At 36.9% G+C, this 19,153-nt stretch overlaps 1 protein-coding gene across 6 annotated transcripts in view; it reads left to right on the forward strand.

The window, feature by feature from the left end:
* Positions 1-19,153, forward strand: part of prickle2b (prickle homolog 2b) — a 78,780-nt gene that overhangs the window by 47,124 nt on the left and 12,503 nt on the right. For 5 of the 6 annotated variants that reach the window (XM_079596999.1, XM_079597000.1, XM_079597002.1 and 2 more), the window contains one exon: positions 17,699-17,882. In XM_079596999.1, coding sequence (XP_079453125.1) covers positions 17,699-17,882 — 184 coding nt within the window. Of the gene's footprint in view, positions 1-11,019; positions 11,455-17,698; positions 17,883-19,153 lie in introns of those variants that run through there. The other variant, XM_079597001.1, reaches the window with a different exon arrangement.

Below are 19,153 nucleotides of genomic sequence, written 5' to 3' on the forward strand. Positions count from 1 at the left end.
TGCGCAAAAGGTTTTCACAAACAAATCTTGATTCACCAATAAGTTTTGCACTAAAATGCATCCTAAATTCATGGGGAAAAAATGAAACCACACGAACGCAAAAATCACATACCGGTACTCATAATCAAACTAAGATGAAGTTTTTGGTTCACCTTAATATATTTCATCATAGTGCGAGAGTAACGAAAAATGTGTTATAGCTCAAGCTGCAAGGTTTCTCTGTATAGATGTGTATGTACAGCTGGCTAATGAGAGGTCGGTATTCTGGGTCTGTTTAAAAGCTGCTTATTGTGTTTGAACTGGTTTTGAGGATGACATGCTTGGCATTGCTCGTATTTACAGAGCTTCATATGCTTGCTGAGAGTAAAGACCTTGAAAAGCTCTTATATGAAGATGGTTTGGGCATGTTTTATGCAAATGGTTAGTCTCGGGCACACGTTCGCACATATAGAATTCTTCAAATTCATTAACATTTAAAAGAGGTTAAGAACTAATTCACATGTGTATGAAAATGTAATGAATTAGGAATTAGGAGAAGTTCTACTGTTCATACAATATAGAAATCAATACCTAATGATTGACAGATAACCAGTTAGCTCCGCCCCCAAACTCACACCAGTTGTGCCTTGTCCGACTGGTTGGGAAACACAAACAAACAGAAAATAATCAAATAGCAGATTTTTTTTTTTTACATCTAAGAATATTCACGGGACATTTATTAATGACACTATTATCTTGATGGAGACAAAAGTTTGGAACCGATTGATCCAAGAAATGTGCCTCATGAAAACCAACTTTTTAACTTCTCATGTGGGTTTTGTTAGAATTGAAGAGTTGTTTTTTATTTGTGTGCAAGCGTGTGTGTTTGTGGCCGACACAGGATCTCTAAAGTTTACGAAGGTCACCAACTTTGGTGTGTCAAATTCCTCAACTGGCCTCTAAAACAGAGTCGTCTGTGGTGGAGACTCCTGCGAGTGTGACCGGTCTTGTCCTGAACTCCCTTTGTTCTTATCTCGACAACATCTCTTAGACGGCATGTTCGTCTACTTGCAGACAAAAAGATGACTCTTTTGAGGGAAGAATAAAAGTGGGCAATGAAAACTTGAGATGCTACTTTAGAAATAGGACGGATTTGCACACACAGGCTGTAAAATAGACCAGATGGTGGAGTTCATACATTGTTCGCACTCCCACACACAGAATCCTGTGAGGAAGGAAAAACTGCTTACTAGCGTCATTTCAAATCTGTGAGCCTTACATATTTATTTAATTTCATTGCCTCTGCACTACATAGTCTACTTAAGAGGTCTGTTATCATGTTTAGATGCACATATGGTCTGATTTGCTACATCATTTGCTTCATACTAAGCAAAAAAATAATAAACAATATCTCTATGTGGGTAGCTGATAAGAAAATAAAACTCTTCAGGCTGAGATTAAACACTAAATGATAGTATAAACAGATCAATAATGTGATCAAGCACAGCTGTAGCCTCTCTACAGAGGAGGTCAATGAAGGCAAAGACTGCAACTACGCGAACTGATTTATGCTAGCTTGGCTCTAAGCTAGCTAGTGGAGCTTTATAGCCATATTACAGCCAGCAAAAATAATCTGGTGACGCTTGTTTAGCAAAGGAAGTCTTGTTGGTTTTGCCAGTAAAGCACCCTTAGAATCTAAAACAACATACTGACTGGTTGAACTGGTCTTTTTAGCTGCATATGTCTTCTACTGCACACTAATGCTGTGTTGTATTGTTGTAGCAAAGCATACCTGTATGACAAGACCTTTAATAGCAAAAGCGCTAATTATCAGGCATGTGTCAACACTGAATGCTCACATGCTAGCTGCTGCATCACTGACCTCTGGCCTGAAAATGATAATTCACGAGAAGCATGATGAAAACAGACACGGTGCCCTTTTCTCTAGCCTGACACTCAGTTTCATTTCATTGTTTTTACGGGTTCATATTGAGGGCTTGATAGCTAGCGTGTAACACAGACGAACAAATGGATAATTATGTCATATCCTCTGACTTGTTACGCCCGCACAGTGACGAATCGCCGGAAGGGGTGACAGATGCAGCGTTTGGCGGATTGGTCTCTCGGCACCAGCCGTGAATGATAAAGTAGAGCGATTACATATTCCAGCCACAAGCTAAATTGTTTTAACATTTTAATCAGTAATTAACATCAAGCCAAGAGCCGTTGGGATGCAGACAAACTGGATTGAATTTTTCATTATGGTACATGGCTTTCATTTGGTTTGTGATTTTATATTAATATTTTCAGAAGGTACAAGCTCAGTCACATTAACAGTTACCATATTTATGACGCTGTAAGCTTTGCAGCATTTCTTACAATGTTCCATTAAAGTCGCCTATTAGATTTCTGTGTTTTAAATGTCTCATTTTTTTGTTTAGTGAAAGTGTGCTATTTATGTCCTTTCTACACCCACATGCTGGGGGGTTTAAGAAACAGCTCTGATTTGGCACTGTAGAATTACAGCCTACTCTCAGGCGTCCATGGAAGGAACTGTGAGTTATTTCAGATTTCAACGACTTTCACCCAGCAATTAACAGCGATAGAAAATAGCTCAGAAAAGGCAAGTGTGCCACGTCAGAGTCTATACATTTGTGCGTGTGCGTTATATATATATATATATATATTCAGGTTTAACGACAGTCTCTTAAAATATCTAGTAATTTGACATTTTTTATTACAAGATTACGTTAGCTTATGTAGTGCAACTCTTCGAAAACAATGATATTTGTAAAAAATAATAATATTAAAATTACAAATATATCTATATATTTTTTGTAAGTACTGATTAAGTTGTTTAAACTAACATGTACCTGTATTTTGTAAAGAAACTATAGATATTTCTTTGTACTTGATAGTTCCACCACCAGTAATTAAAGGGATACTTCACCACTGGCAAAATAGACTTTCAATAAAACTCGGCTGCCTATAGAGTAGAAAGGGGAACATTTTGAAATGGGTGCTACCTGACTAGAGAAAACAAAGGAAAAAGGCTGTTGTCTTCCGTTTTGCCAAAAAAGTAGGAAAACTTCAACACCCATAATGCACTAGGCATGTTGCCATCCAAGGCCACTCCCACCAATCTGCTAGGGATACGCTTAACCAGAGTCAAATGCTGCCTTGCTTTAGTAGGAAATACTCCTTAGCAAACTTTGAGCCATAATGGTGTCGACTTGTAATGTTCCCAGGTACAAGAAACTTTTGGTTTCCAGTGAAGGATTCAGCGCGATGTAGGCCGTGGCTAAAGGCTTCAAAGAATCGTAAATATGAAGAAAACAATACGACAGAAAATCTGAAAAAACTCCATGTTGGTATAGTCAACATTTTAAACTGGATAACAACGAGCCCAACAACGAGTGTTTTAGGCCAAACAGACTGAAAACTGAAAGATACTGCTAAAAGTGTTAATTTTTTACCATAATGGTGTTTATAAAGTAGACAAAGTTTAGTGAACCTACCCTTACAATAACTGTTCTGTTAATAACCCTCCGTCGATCTGACTGTCCGGGCGGGGATACAAAAAAGCGGAAATATAGCCTAAAGTTTTCATGAAAGCCCTGGAGCACTTCGCGTCATCCTATTGACTTTTGCTGGTAAATAAACGTGAATTTTTAAACCCACGTAACGCAGATAACGAGGAATCATTGTTCATTTACATACACTACCAGCATTGCAGCTATACAAAGTGGATTGAAAATCTGCGAAGATACACTTTAAATGTGAAAATAAAACATTTTCAAAACCATATGAAACCAACATGAGTAAGTATGACATCGCTAAGGACTTAAAACATTCTTTAAACTATGTTAAGTGTTATAAACTGTTTATATAGCCATTTTTTTTACTTTATTGTTTTTCTGCTCTGGACCTACCAACCACCCCAGAATAATCTCCATACTTAAAGCTGCAGTCCGTAACTACGCTCTAGCGGTTAATGCATGCATCTTACAAAAGAACATTTTAGCCGGAGCAGTGGTACAACCCGAACCAGTCTAAAATAGTCTGAATATAAACACTTATTATAGGTGTACCGTATGATTCAGGATAAGACAAAAACACCGTTTGGAAAAATTATTCATGATGTACTCGATTATTATATAAATTTTGAACACAAAGAAGTTGCCGGTTTAATCACTGGCAGCTTGCTTAGGTAGACTGTGGAGATTTGGAACGGCTCCAGTTGATGCCATTGTGTGGCAGAAAGGCTGCTTTCCATATGTGAATCAGATCTGGCCTGACAATTCCCACAGTGCCTCAGTTTCTTCTTAGTAAGTGAGGAAAATTAGTAAAGACAAAGGAGGGTTTAATTCCAAGGCAAAGAGGTTTGGGGTGCGTGTATAACCCCACTCTATCCCTGCACTCTGCTCCGTCCCTGGGACGTCCCGTACAGAGAAGCGTCTGTGTATGAAGCCGAGGGAGCCTGTGAGAAACAAGCGCGCGATAAAAGCATACTAAGAGTGTAGATGTGTGTGAAATGGACTAAGACCTGCAGTTTAACACCAACCCTTCTCCATCTCCAGTGTCCCTCACACACACATACACAAACACTCCATCCCCCACCATTTGCAGTTCAAATAAACACACCAAAATGGTAGGTGTGTGTGCTCCCCTTTCTCCTTGATGCCTGCCTGGGCCATTAATGCCATGTAGGGTGTAACGTTCTTCTTGAGAGAAATGTAAATAAGCAGAGACCACAGGGCGAGATTTAGAGAGATGAGGACTGTTGAAGTGCAAGGAGGATTTATGGAGCTAATATGAAATAATATAGTCCATCTTTCCTTCTCACTATATTTATCATCTCACTCTTTTCTCATATTTTTGTGTTAACTTTTACTTTCTTGAATATTGTATACACTGCTGTTCAAAAGTGTGGAGCCGTTAAGATTTTTTTTCTCTCTCTCTCTTTTGCTCACCAAGGCTGCATTTATATGATGCAAAACACAGTAAAAACAGTAGTATTGTGAAGTAATACAGTTTAAAATCAAAATAAATATATATATTCATATATTTTGAAATGGAATTTATTCCTTTGATGACAAAGCTGAATTTTCAGCATCATTATTCCAGTCTTCAGTGTCACATGATCCTTCAGAAATCATAATCATATACTGATTTGGTGCTCAAGAAACATTTTGTATTATTGTCAATGTTAATGGCAGTTGTGCTGCTTAAATTTTTTTTAAAACCTTTTGTCCTTTTGTCAGGATACTTTGAATAGAAAGTTCAGAATAACATCATTTATTTAAAATATTAATCTTTTGTCCACAAATATTAAACAGTAGTGTATAAAATCGTACAAGACACAGTGTTCCTCCAAAGAACCTCTTGCAATCAATCCCAATAGCCTCTGGCTTTTATTTTTCATAGTTTAATGTCTGTTTGAACTTTAAATCACCTTAAAGCTTTCTATTTCACCTCACTACGCCTGTCAGTAAGCGAGACACCGTTTAATATGCTATTTTCTCTATTCTCTAATCTTTAGCATCTCTAATTTAATTAGTTCATTTTCTGCCATGTCTCACGGAATGTTGTGGATTTCTGCCTTGTAGCAGTAACACAAATTTCTCCCTTCGTCATATACCTTTTAAGCTCTTAATAGATTAACAGTCATAATGAATAGTTTAGATAACGTGTTCTCTATTAAGTCTCCTCCTCTTTGTTATGTCATTCCTGTAATGTCCTTTTGTCCTTTCATATTATCTCCTGTTGTTTCCATAGCAGCCTGAGCCTCCCTCCTCCTCCTAATAGATTGTTGCCCATTTCTGGGTGAAATCAAACTATAATGGACACTAGTATTCTTGTTTTTCCACTTCTGGCTTCTGGAAATCTCAAAGGTGCGAAGCTTGTCCAGAGGTGTAATATATCTCTTTTAAAGATGAATTGTTGAAAGTGAGTCCTGACATGGTTTGTCCGTAAGAAGGAAGTGTATGTAGAACATTTTGGACAGAGGGGTCATGCGTCTCTGGTAATACATTTACCAGATGGGTGATGAAAATTGTGTACTATCTTTCTTTAAAGTAACTGGCAATTTTTTTTTATGTTTTGTTATTTAATGCTATAATATTCATACATTAGGTGTGGTTCAAATATTGCTAGGCTACAAATATTCTTGGACATATTTAAATGAGTTGGGGAGGTTTAATAGTGACACAAGGTTATCAGTCATAAAGTGGAGCGTAAGTGTGTTTCAACTGTAGTTTCTGTTTTCTGCCAAAATATATCAAAACAAACTTATCATGCACATTTATCTTGCCATTCCTCTCCATCTGTTTCTTTCTCTCTTCCGGACATGTCAGGCCTATCTCAGTCCCGGCTCTGTGTAAATGACTGTTCCCTGGCTGCTGCAGCCTCCCCAAATTAAATATTTAAACAGGGCATACTTGTGCTCCCATTTATTTAACTTTAAAGTTTAACTTGCTGCTCTGAAACCATCACTAAGTGAAAGCTAGAACACTGTCATCAGTGATTTCCTCGCATGAAAGTGTATAACTATCAAAATAGTCTTTTTTTGCTCTGTTTTACATGATAATGTGCATTATATATTTGTAATATACATGAACAGTTATATATAACTATACTGTAAAAATAAATTTTGTAAAGCTGTGGTTGCCAGAAATTCTCTATAAGAAATGGATAATATACTGGATGGCATATTAATGCCTGTATATTTTACAATTTACAATTGTAGATTTCATTTAAGGGATGTAATGTTAATATACCATTCTTATATAGGCCTACTAAATCTGCTTTTTACCTGATAAAATGTATATTGATAACCACCATAACAATACAGGTGAAATCAGAGTTCATTGTGCTCTTTCCATAAATCGTATCCAATACTTGTGTATAGACAACCATTAATTGAGGAATTAACGAATTAACTGAAAATGGAACACAAAACATCCACATTTACATTACCGATAACAAAAATGATTTCTATAAAACAATGTCATGTCACGCCACGCGGGGTTTCATATAATGCGATGTTAAACCATTTATAGTTTTACACTGTATAGAGTTACGTTTTTTTTTTCTGTAGAATTTCACATGGTGGGTAGTGAATGAGTAATCTGTATTACGTAATCATATTCCTAAACATAAGAATTTGTAAACAGATTAAATGTATATTTATGTAAATTTTATATTACATTTTTATATACAGACTTCAGTTAATATTTTATTGATAATATGTTATTTTCACAATGGTAATAAATAAATCATAATTCATTGATTGTCGAAATTTTTATTAATTGGCAGTGGCTGGGAACACACAGACCAAAACAAAAACAGACATTCTGACACGGAACACACATTTCAAAGTCCAATAACTAATAACTGCTGTAGCATTGCTTTTCGGAGAAACAAGTATGTGAACTTAGCATGCTTCATCTGCAAACAGATCATTGTCATAGGTAAACATGAAATATTTCATATTTTTAGTAAGTGTTTTACTTTAAATCATTTGAAAATAACAACAAATCAGTTTAAAATGTTTATGATTAGCTTTTCTTTAAACTCACATCAGTAAGTAATCTACCCAGCACAGGCAGTTTGTCTATTCTTATATTTGTTAATACATGAAGGATTTCAGTAGCTTGCTGGCAACATTGTGCATATAGTTCTTAACTTTATAAAAGGACCACTGGCAAGACCCTGTGTATTTTGTGAGAAATAACATGGTGTGCTGTGGGATGTAACAAACATCTCTGAGTGGATCTTCTCTAGTAGTGAATGAATGGATGTTCAGTGAAATGGGCCCTGGAATGTGATGTAAGACCCTTTGAGAGTCACTGACCCAGCCTCCTCACATTGTTCTGACTGAAAGCACAGGTTTATATTTGTGCGTATGATTGCTATGTGCGAGAGAGAGAAAGAGGAGAGAGCTGTTTTGGAGTACATGAATCATCAGTGCTGGCCGAATGCTTAGTGTATTTTTAGAGGCACTTCATTGTTTCATCTTAAAACAAGCCGTTAAATGTACAATATAATAGTCCATGTGTCATGTTGTATCGCCACCTGTAACTCTTCAGTGCGGTAACAACTTCCTGACTGATAACGTCAAAGCAAATGCCCCACTTCTGGGTTGAGTCAGAAAAATGCATGTGGATGGCTTAGAAAACTTCCCATCGTGCTCTGCAGCTGCTGTCCTCCCTTTAATCTGATGCATGTGGCACAGCAGTACTTCCGGACAGTGAAGAGCCCTTTCAAAGTGGAAGAAGTGGGGCAGAAATAGCCAGCCAATTCACAAGGTCACACAGCTCAGTGTCCCAGCGCAGCATTGGATAGCTTAATGTTTTACACAGCCTGCTGTCTCTCCTTTCCTCTCTTCGCCTGTACAGATTGTAAATAGTTAACGAAACTCCAAATTGAATTTCAAGCGCAGTCTCGGTTGTAACCCCCCCCCCAAAAAAAGTTAACTTTTTATACCACATATATAAAAATGTTGCACATAATTCACCCCGACACATGAGAATAATGTCCAGGCTTCGGCATAACAGCATGAAAAGCTATCCAAAGGCATATTAAAAACTACTGTTATATAATGTTAGTAGCCTACAGTGATTTTTTTTTTATCAGGGGGTTTGAGGGGTTTGAGCCATTTGCAAGGAAAGCGGAAATCTTTACCTTGATTCCTTGAAGCTCATTCCCTGGATGGAATTTGGTTATCTCATCCTCTCACCAGAAAAAAAGAGACGTAAGCATTCCTCTGCAATCAGCTGTTGAGCTGTACAGCTGCCCTAGTGTTGACTTAGAATGATAGCCATCAGCATTTTTGCTAAGAAAGGGGGGTGTGGTGCTTTTGTGAGATTATTCAACATCCATTTTAGTCTACCTTTGCAATCCTTATTCAGACAAAACCAAATTTACATGGATTGCCAGTAACTAAAACTGAAATTAATCAAACGTTTTTTTAATTAAAATAATGCTGAAATTATTTGCTAGTTGCTGGCAACTAACTGAAATAAGTTTAAAGGGATAGTGCACCCTAAAATTAAAATAAAGTCATAGTTTACTTACCATGGTGTTGCTCTTATGTCGTATGCCCTTTCGTACTCCATATTATGGCAGTGAATAGTGACCAGCATCAGGCTTTTTAAAAATACGCAAGTATCAGAATGGTCCCATGCGACACGTGCCATTAAAAGTGTTCTGGGGGTATACAATCAGGTTTGGTAAAGAAAACAACCTGAAATGTAATGTAATATTTAAATAAAATCCTGACCTTAGCTGTTGGTTTTCTATGCACGGCTGCACAACGTGAGCGTTCGTGAGACTATTAGCGCCGCAGTTCACTCCAACTAACCCAGAAAAAGCACACAAGTTGTGTGACAAATCAAGCACAACATGGATGATACATATATGTGTGTGCGTGCGTGCGTGTGTGTGTGTGTGGACGAGCGCGAGATCGACGTTTTAAAATAAAAATCTCCTTTTGTGGTCAGAAAAAGAAAGAAGAAATACGGCATTAGAACAACACCAGGGTGAGTAAATTAAGACTTTATTTTCATTTTAGGGTGCACTATCTCTAAGTTAAAGCCATACAATTACTAACTGGAAATAAAAGCTAAAAGTGGTTTTATATGGTTTAATTGTCATGCTTTCAACTACACTGTGCTTACCTGGATCAAGCCGTTCGATTTGTATGGTTCATTTGATGTCAGACATGCAGGCAGATTACTGTGATTTAACACACACCTATAGAAGCGATTATAAAAGAAGCCCATCAGCCGCATGATTTGGAGAGCAGCGTAGGCTTGTGGCCAGGCATGTCACTGAGCTTGTGGCTGTGGGGAACAGAGTGGCTGTCAGTGCGTGTTACTCTCCAAGCCTAAAGCACTGGGACGGGGGTAATTGATACTACTGTGTGTGTGTAGGGGTTTGGCTCAGGCTGGCATGGGAAATGAGAAGCACAGTCCAATAAGAGATACCCTCTTTTCAGATGGCTGCACATCCACACAGACAACTTAAGCCACCTGGAAGTTAAAGAGCCAGCTGAATTCAAATAGATTTATGGACGTTTTAATAAGTAATTTAACCTCTGTTGTTGACTTTCTTTTTTTCTCTCTCTTTGATGCGAACTGGTGTTTTGAACGACCTTTTGAAATAAGTATTGATTTACCCAACCAGGCGCTCATGCATCATAGCATCATCTATGAACGCTCTGTGTTGGTTTTTGGTGGTCTTGGTTGTCTCACCATGAGATTTCAGATTAGGGGAGAGTTGGGTGAAATGTGTCAGTGGGTAAATAATATAATATAACCCCTTTAATCTGGCAAACTATGCATAGCCTATTATATAAAAAAAAAGAATCTGACATGCTCAAATGTTCTGTGAGATATGTTTAAATGTGCTCTTTTGTTGGGAAAGGATACAATCCTTGATTTGCATCAAAAACAAAAAGTTTCCCCAAAAAGTTTTTAAAAGCCTTTGTTCAATTGGCTATTTCATGATAACAATAATAACAATAATTAGCCTATAATGGGTTGCAAACTCACATGTTTTGGCCACAAATACCTTCCTCCTCTGGGTGTTTTTTATGTATTCATTTATTGGATATGCTTTTTTCTTTTCTTCACATGACCATATATTTAGAAAGAGCCCATCATATACAGCTGCCTGTGATTAACTGATTTTATTTTCTAAAAACTGAAATACATTTTGTGTGTGACAGGTAGCCTAATATGAATGTTGTCAAATTGTTATAATATTATTAATGTTGAAATTGATTGATTTAAAATATTTTCAGTATTAAACTTTTTCTGGCATATTTATGAAAATGAAAATTGTATCCTAAATGTGTATACATTATTTACATATAAACGGTGTTTTTTCCCCTCCTTTTTGCCTAAGTTGTGAAATGCGTGTATTGTTGTCTGGGCTCTTTACAGTTGGAGTAATAGAGACTGATTTGCATGTAAATGATTCCAACAACACCAGCTATTCACGGTGCTAATTAAACTAATGTAGGGACGTTGACTTGCTGACATCATGGACGCTTATTACCATTCACAAGCTCGAGTGGGCAGAGCGAACAGCGAGCCAGTGGAGTCCAAGCCACGGTTCACTGAGCTCTCATAGCCTGTTATTGAGGGGAAGCGCAGGCTGTTCATGGCTTTACGCCCCGAATGCTGCTGGGACTATCACGGAGACGCGCGCTGGATGTTACTGTAGATGTTTTATCCAAAGCACCAGAGCTTGAGGCATGTCTTTCCTGGACGATACCTTTGTACGAACTAAGGCTGGTCAGTCTAGTGCTTGATAAAGACGCGCGGATTGAATCGCAGCGAGCGCTTGTTTGTGGAGAAGTGAAAGTGCGCCAACAGATCGCTTTTCAGGCTGGAAATGTGTAGCGCGTGCTTAGATCGATTCACGACTGGCGACATCGAACTCTCTCATCTCCGTTCATGGTAAAAGGTAAGTGTAGCCTACGTACGTGGCTCGATCTGTTAGGCTACTTCGATCGGGGCTGCTGTTTAAAATCTGCGTGATGACTTTTCCCTTCGAACGCTGCGTGATGTGGTCGAGAAAGTTGATACATAAACTACATAAATCAGACGTTGATTCTGGTTTCCGTCATAATGTTACGGATCCACGCGCCTGTTTAAACGGTGTTCAAAAATAAACCTTTCAGACGCTGCGAAAGACTGAATACAACTTTTCACCAGTTATCGTATCTTCAGTCATTGCTAGTTGACCTGTTTCTGATAGTCGGATTAAGCCTTTGTTTGGCGATGTTTTGTTGGATTAACACATAAAGGGACAAAGTGGAGAATAATGCCCAGGAGAGAAAGAAAACACAGGCAGCTGCTGTTGAATTCGTACAAGCGATTTTCTTTACCTCATAAAGCACTCGCGCTTCTCGTGAGTGCAGATTCGTTTGAATCTGATATTATCATTTAATTGGTTAATATGGTTCAAGAAACCAGGCTGAATAGCACGGAGTCGGTCGGAAGATCTCAATTCAACAACTAATTTAATCGTTTGAGAAACGTCTCATTTAATCGTTTGAGAATCGTCTTCCGTGCAAGTTGAGTTGAGTCGCGAATCGATTAATTCACCCACAGTGGATGCCTGTTCACATCGTGGACAATGACTATTAAGATTACTATAACTATAAAGTTTTAATAATATTTCTAATTATATGATAACAGGAAAGTCCACACCACAGCTATGATAACGATACAGAGGAAAGATATGGATGGCATCATTTTCAGAGCGATTTTTTTTCCAGTTGATGGAGGGCAAAAACATTGAGAACCAATCAGAATCCATCTAACTTTAAAGAGCTGGAGCACTTATAGCAGCATACAACATAACTGCAGCTGGCTCTTTTAATAAACAGAAAGCTATGATCATGGCATGTATGCTAATAGTTATTTATAGTGTGAATGGGCTTAGGAGCTTTTTGAGTGCAATGTGGATATTACTAATGTGGCAAAAAGTAAAATAGCCTAATTTAATAGTCAAACAGCAGAAATGTTACAAAAAAGTAGCCTAGTGAATTTAAGTTTACGATCCGGTTATGACACTTTTATCAACAGTAAGAACAGTTAAAAATTCAGCTGTCAGTGACAATGTTGTGACGCAATTACGCAAATAGAACTGAATACGTTTTTTCTAACCATTTGAAAGAACCGATTTGCGGAATGACTCTTGACTTTCCATCATTGTTGTGTTGCGTCACTCGCTTGCTTGTTGTCAATAGGATGTTACTCTTGGCTGTATCCATCTTATTCTGCAGCACCATTTCAATTAAATCAATATCATTTCCTCCTCCACCACTCGTCCATTTGAAGCAGCCTCCATTAAACTGATTTCTTTTTCCTTCAAATAATTGATTTATTCATCCGTCTAAGTTCATATAGTCATCAGTCACAAAGGTTGTCTTATTTTAATTACTTGTGTCACTGTCTATATTATGAGTTTCTAAAGTCATAAAGGCTCAGATGTGACTCTACTACAGTAGCACAGTCTTCCTGTGAATACAGATGTCATGTATTTTGTGTTATTGAAGCACAAACTAGTTTAATGCCACAAAACAGTGCTTTGAATATGAAATTGACAGAATTAGTTGTCTTCTGTTGAATGTGGGAAAAGTACACACAGTTGCATATGCACAAAAGATAAGTGAGAAAAGAGGGTGAATTGGCTTTCACTAGCATCCAGCTGTGACCAGATTCTCCACTGTGTGATGCCCTTTAGAAAGGTTATTTAATTCATCCGGAATGATGCCATGGAAAAGCCTGGGAGCCTCATCAGAGACTGGAATTTTGTCAAATCTACAGCCAGTGTTTAGGATCATTGAAATTTTATAGTGTTTGTTAATATTTTGAATTAGTATGTTTACCATTTACATTTAATATTCAAGTTTTTGTCATTTTGTTGTGTTTTGTTATTGTATTAGTTTGAATATTTATTTGTTTTTTAAAAGGTTAATAGTATTTAATCAACCTTTTTATTTAGTTTTAGATTTAGTTATTTTAGTTAAATTGTTAAATAAACAACAAAAAAACATTTACATTTTTAAATTTCAAGGATTTTTTTTTAATGGTTTTAGTTAACCATAACAACCTTGGCTTCTGCAGACCTGGTTCCTCTCTTATTAAATGGCAGTTGTATTAAAGATGACAATGCCACCGTTGTCTAGCAATGGGCTATTGTTAAAAAGAATTAGATTGTCTGGTCGTGGCACAGGCCTGTTTTTTAAGGGGATAAGTTTCCCTCAAGCTAGACAGAAGTCCACATCTGTTGTTGTCTGAACAATTTAAAAATGCAATGATTAACCCACAATAAGCAATTGTCCGATCAGATCATAAATCACATTTACCACGTTCCGCTTGGATGCCTCAGGGGCATAACAACCTTCTGTGTCATCCCTAGATTACATTCCCAGTCTTCCATATTTGCTATGTAGGACAAATCCTTTCTAAAGGCTCTCAGTGCAGGCTTGTAGATCACATTGACTGGGTTTTTAGCATGACGTTTGTAATGAATTCAGCATGCGTAGTTGCAACCCGGCATCCTTTTTAATTCAAATCACATTTAGATGATTGGAAGAGCATTATCGATGGACCGTGCAGTGGTATTGAGCCTGGAATTTGCAGTCATGTGCGAAGCATGTCAAAACGTGGAACGTTTCACTCGATCCTTTTTTATGTGTGGTTAAGGATTGAGGAGGGAGTTACGGTGACCTAATTTTTGTCCAGTTCATTTATCTGAACCAGACCAGCATCTCCGTGGAACTCTTAGAAATCTCAGTTCAGCTAAATGTTCATCCTTTCCAGATACGCATGCATTATTAGTTATGATATATATTAAAGTGTTCTGAGAGAAGACTACACTTCCCAAGAGTGCTGGATTGCTGTAGCAATTCCTTTTTTTTTTTTCTGGCCTGCCCTTATGTTTTCTAGTATGCTCTACAGAATGACTAGTCACTGTGGGAGAGAGCGGATAAGTTTCTCAACAGTGTTTGGTATTCACAGATGGCCTGTTTGAGGGCCTCTATGTTCCTGTGAGTGTTCAGTATAGTGTGAGTTGTGAAGTTGCCAGTTGCCACCCTCAAGTAATGCAGGTGAATTGTCCTTGCTCAAGGGTGTTGGGACTGCAGAGAGACCAGCTGCATGGCCTATATATAAATCTGCTCACCGATTACTTCCTACAGAACCTTCCATCTACTTTCATTTTGATGCAAAGAGATGCTTTTTAAACTACATGTGGTTCATGCAGGGTTTAAAGCACTTGATCCATTTATAGGTTGTTGTTTTTTCCTACATCTTAAATATTTATAAGTGAACTATTGTGTTCAAGGCAAGTGTTTCCCAACCTTTTTTGTCTAATGTACCCCCATAGCCCCTTTAGTCAATACCCCTTCATTAACGCCAAGGAATGTTCCTTTTGAGTTATTATACTGGAATGTCATTTGGGATCTGCCCCCATCCAATCAACAACCGATGGATTGAGCCAATACGTTTTTGTATAGTCCATTTCACTCAGATGTACATTACAATAGGGAAGAAAAGAGCCCTTGCTTGATACTTTGTTAGATTTTGACTTTAATGTTATTAAAGTGGCCATTATAATGAGACACTTGAGGTTGTTTGTTGTCTACAGGTTTTGACCATTTTGTTGCCTATTATAGTGAAACTTTCCCTGAGAGACCTAATCCAGATCCAGATGAAAATCCAGATGAGATGTTGAACAAGAGTGAAGTCATTTGCACTCTTTTTTGATATTTAAGACTCAACTAGTATGAAATATCATATCACTCTCAAGTGAATACACTGTCAGTTCTGCAAATTCGAATAAGATATATAATAAGTTATACATTTTCTTATTTTTAAGAAATCAGTAGGCCTACTTTTATTTCAGTAAGGACACGTTAAATTGATCAAATGTTACCGTAAAGGCATAATGTTACAAAATAATTCTATTTCAAATAAATTTTGTTCTTTTAAAATTTCTATTCATCAAATAATCCTAAAAAAAAAAAAATCCTGTGTAACAGTTTTCTATGAAAAAATATTAAGCAGCACAACCGTTCAACATGATCAATAATAAGAAATGTTTCTTGAGCAACAAATCAGCATATTAGAATGATTTCTGAAGGATCATGTGACCCTGAAGACTGGAGTAATGATGCTGAAAATTCAGCTTTGCTATCACAGGAGTAAATTACATTTGAAAATATATAAAAATAGAAAAAAGTTATTTTCTTTATAATTAGATTTTTGATCAAATGACTGCAGCCTTGGTGAGCATGAGAGAGAAAATCTTACTAACCCCTAACATTTGAACTGTAGTGTAGGTTCAACAGAATCTGTCCTTGTAGCCCAATGGAAGCAGTTTAAATACTCACCTGCTTGTGAAACTATAAGTATGTTTACATGAACAGTTATAATTGAGCCACAGTGGGGTCTTGTGTATTTGAGCTAAAGTCTTTATCTATTCAAGAAATACATAACATTTAATATTTGTAGGAATAAGTCTCAAGGTCACTTTGTAGTCTGATTACCATGTATATGCTGGATTAAGCCAAGATACAATTACATTATCGAGGTGTGTTAGTCAGACTTAACAAAAGTCTGGACTGATGTGATTTTAGTCATACTAAGGTATTATTGACGTGACATTTTAAAAAGACAAATAATTGTTTTATTTAGAATGAAATCTCACATTTAAGTGCATGTCAATGCACTTAAATCTTGTAGAGGAAATTATGCCTTGACTCACTCTTCATATCCTTAGGACAATAGAGGCATGATAACAGATTTGCTGATGGCTTAAACTGAACCAACAGAATCTTTTTTGCCTTGCTTCCATAGCAACTAGAGTTCTTTGACGTAGATGAACATGTTCTTAAGTTAACCATCTGGCCAATGTGAAAACGTCAGTCAATCATTGGGTTACTGGCCGGTGTCTGTCTTTGACACCTTGCAGCCTGTCAGGCCTCTGAGGTGCTAATGGGATTGGCCCTAAGTGGGCGGCTTGTTTTCTCTTCCTTTGGTCTAGGAGGTTAGTTAATCTGACCAACTGGCCAGCGTGCTTGAAAAGTGTGGTTTTGGCAGAGCTTGATGCCTGTGTCTGCTTGTCTGGACACTAACCAGACGCTGCGTGTTTGACTGGTGGAGGGTGTGTTTCATCGTGACATGAGTCATTGGACGTGTTGTGGGTTTTTGTTGGAATCTACGGGCCGCCCCTGGTTTTAACCAAATGTGGATATTTTGATTGACAAAGTAAAAGAATAAAAAGAGAAAAGCTGGATGGGAGAGTTGCTTAAGAATAGAGCTGCACGATTAATCGTTAAAAGATTGCGATCTTGATTCAAACGCCCACACAATCTAATTCATAAATGACACCGATTCGCCTGTTTCTATAAAACCTTTGACAAAATCACAGCGGAACATTCAAATCTGCGTAGGCGCTGCCACTGAGCCAGAGAGAGCATTTGTCATGTATATAGGTATGAAACGGCTTCACAAATAGCCTTTTCAACCGTACAATATCAATATTTCTGTTACAATTATTCATATTATCACAGAAGTACTTGGATAAAAATGTATAGATCTGATATTAAAACGGATGTATTGTAGTAATAAAATGTGAGTACATTTCTTTATTCAAACTGATTTTTTTAATAATTCAAAGTAATTCAACATTTTTAAATAGACTGCAGCAAATTAACATTTAGTCAGAACCCCTAGTAGATTATATGTTATTTTGTTTCGTTGCCTCAGAATCGTGGGAGAATTGTGCTCTCTATTTGAAACAAAACAAACAAACGAAAATATTTTTGATTCTCAGTTTATCCAAAATTGTCAATTTCAGGGTCTAATAACTAACAAAACCAAAATAATCATGACTGTTAACCAGGGATTTTCTTTTGAAAATACACAAATGGCAAGGTGTACTATTTAGGGATGCACGATATATCGGCCACCATATCGCCATTGACTGATAAATATTCATTTTTAATTATATCATTATCGGCCCGATAAGATTTGAATGGTGAGACTATTGTTTTTGTAATCAGGCTCTCAAAAAGTATATATCGGTTATCAGCTTTCAAATATAAGCTATAATCGGTATTGGCCAAAATGTTCATATCGGTGCATCCCTAGTACTATTGTTTTATTTAACAGTTGGTTTCTTTGCCGTTTAGGAAGATCTGTCTCCACTGTAAGTGCCCTCGTGAGGAGCATGTTGTGACCGCAATGCCTCTAGAGATGGAGAAGACAGTGACCAAGCTGATGTATGACTTCCAGAGGAACTCTACATCCGACGATGACTCCGGGTGTGCTCTGGAGGAGTATGCCTGGGTGCCGCCCGGACTCAAACCTGAACAGGTAACTATTTAAGCTATAAACTATTTAAGCTATTTACTGCCCTGTACCCAAATCGCATTTAAAAGCATTCCATAGTTTAGGATCAGAAATTGTATTTATTAAAAATAAATATATACTGTATTTATTTTATTCAGCAAGGATATGTTAAATTGATAAAAAGTGACAGTGAAGAAGTGTTTTAGTGTGGAGAACATTTTAATAATCTAAAGAAACCTTCTCCACTATAAAGAAGAATTTGTGGAATGGAAAGTTTCCATAGATGTTAAAGGTTCTTAAAGGAACCATCAGTGCCAATAAATCATCTTTATTTTATGTATTTAAATGATTCTTGAAGGATCATGTGACACTGAAGACTGGAGTAATTGGTGCTGAGAATTCAGCTTTGCCATCATAGGAATAAGTTACATTTTACAATATATTAAAATAAAAGTTCTTTTAAATTGTAATTTTTTTGACAATATTATTTTTTTTATCAAATAAATGCAGCCTTGATGAGCATAAGAGACTTTTTTCAAAAACATAAAATAATCGTACTAACCCTAAACTTTTGACCGATAGTGAATATATATATATATATATATATATATATATATATATATATATATATATATATATATATATATATATATATATAGTTTAAATAGATTGATAAATGGAATGCAGTATGTTAAAGACATTTACTTTTATTGGTATGTTTAAAGAAGCATTGAGGCATTCTGCATGAAATTTCGACAAGGTTTTAAACGTTTGGAAGTTAAAACCCTTGAGATGAATGCCTCTTTATGATCACTCATTCCCGCTGCACTGATTTTTGTTACTATAGTGATGCTCTGCTTCAGAAGGTTGGTGTTTGAAGTTTATAAGGCACCGGTGTGTGTAGAGCTCTTTACGGGCCAGTGAAATCATTTATAGATGTGAGTTTCATTTTCATGATGAACTGAAGAAAGTCTTAACGCAACAGCAAAACGGGTCAATAAGTAATAAAGCACCTCCACCATCTGCAACGGCTGTCGGCCATATTGTGTCTCTCGAGGTCACATGATGTGCTTCTGATCAGCTCACATTTGCCAGACTGAACGATCCTATCTGGGAAAGATAATGAAATTGATGGTCGACGTTAGACTGATATATTATGAAGCCTTTTTATCATCTCTTGTTTATTATAAATACTTGATAAAAATGATGGGAGCCAGTGTATATAGTAGAATAATCTCCTTTAGATATTCTATATTATACTGATAAATGACTCTCTAGGCTGTATTCCAAGAGCC

This window comes from Phoxinus phoxinus (assembly GCF_949152265.1).
Source record: "Phoxinus phoxinus genome assembly, chromosome: 22".
Lineage (NCBI taxonomy): Eukaryota > Metazoa > Chordata > Actinopteri > Cypriniformes > Leuciscidae > Phoxinus > Phoxinus phoxinus.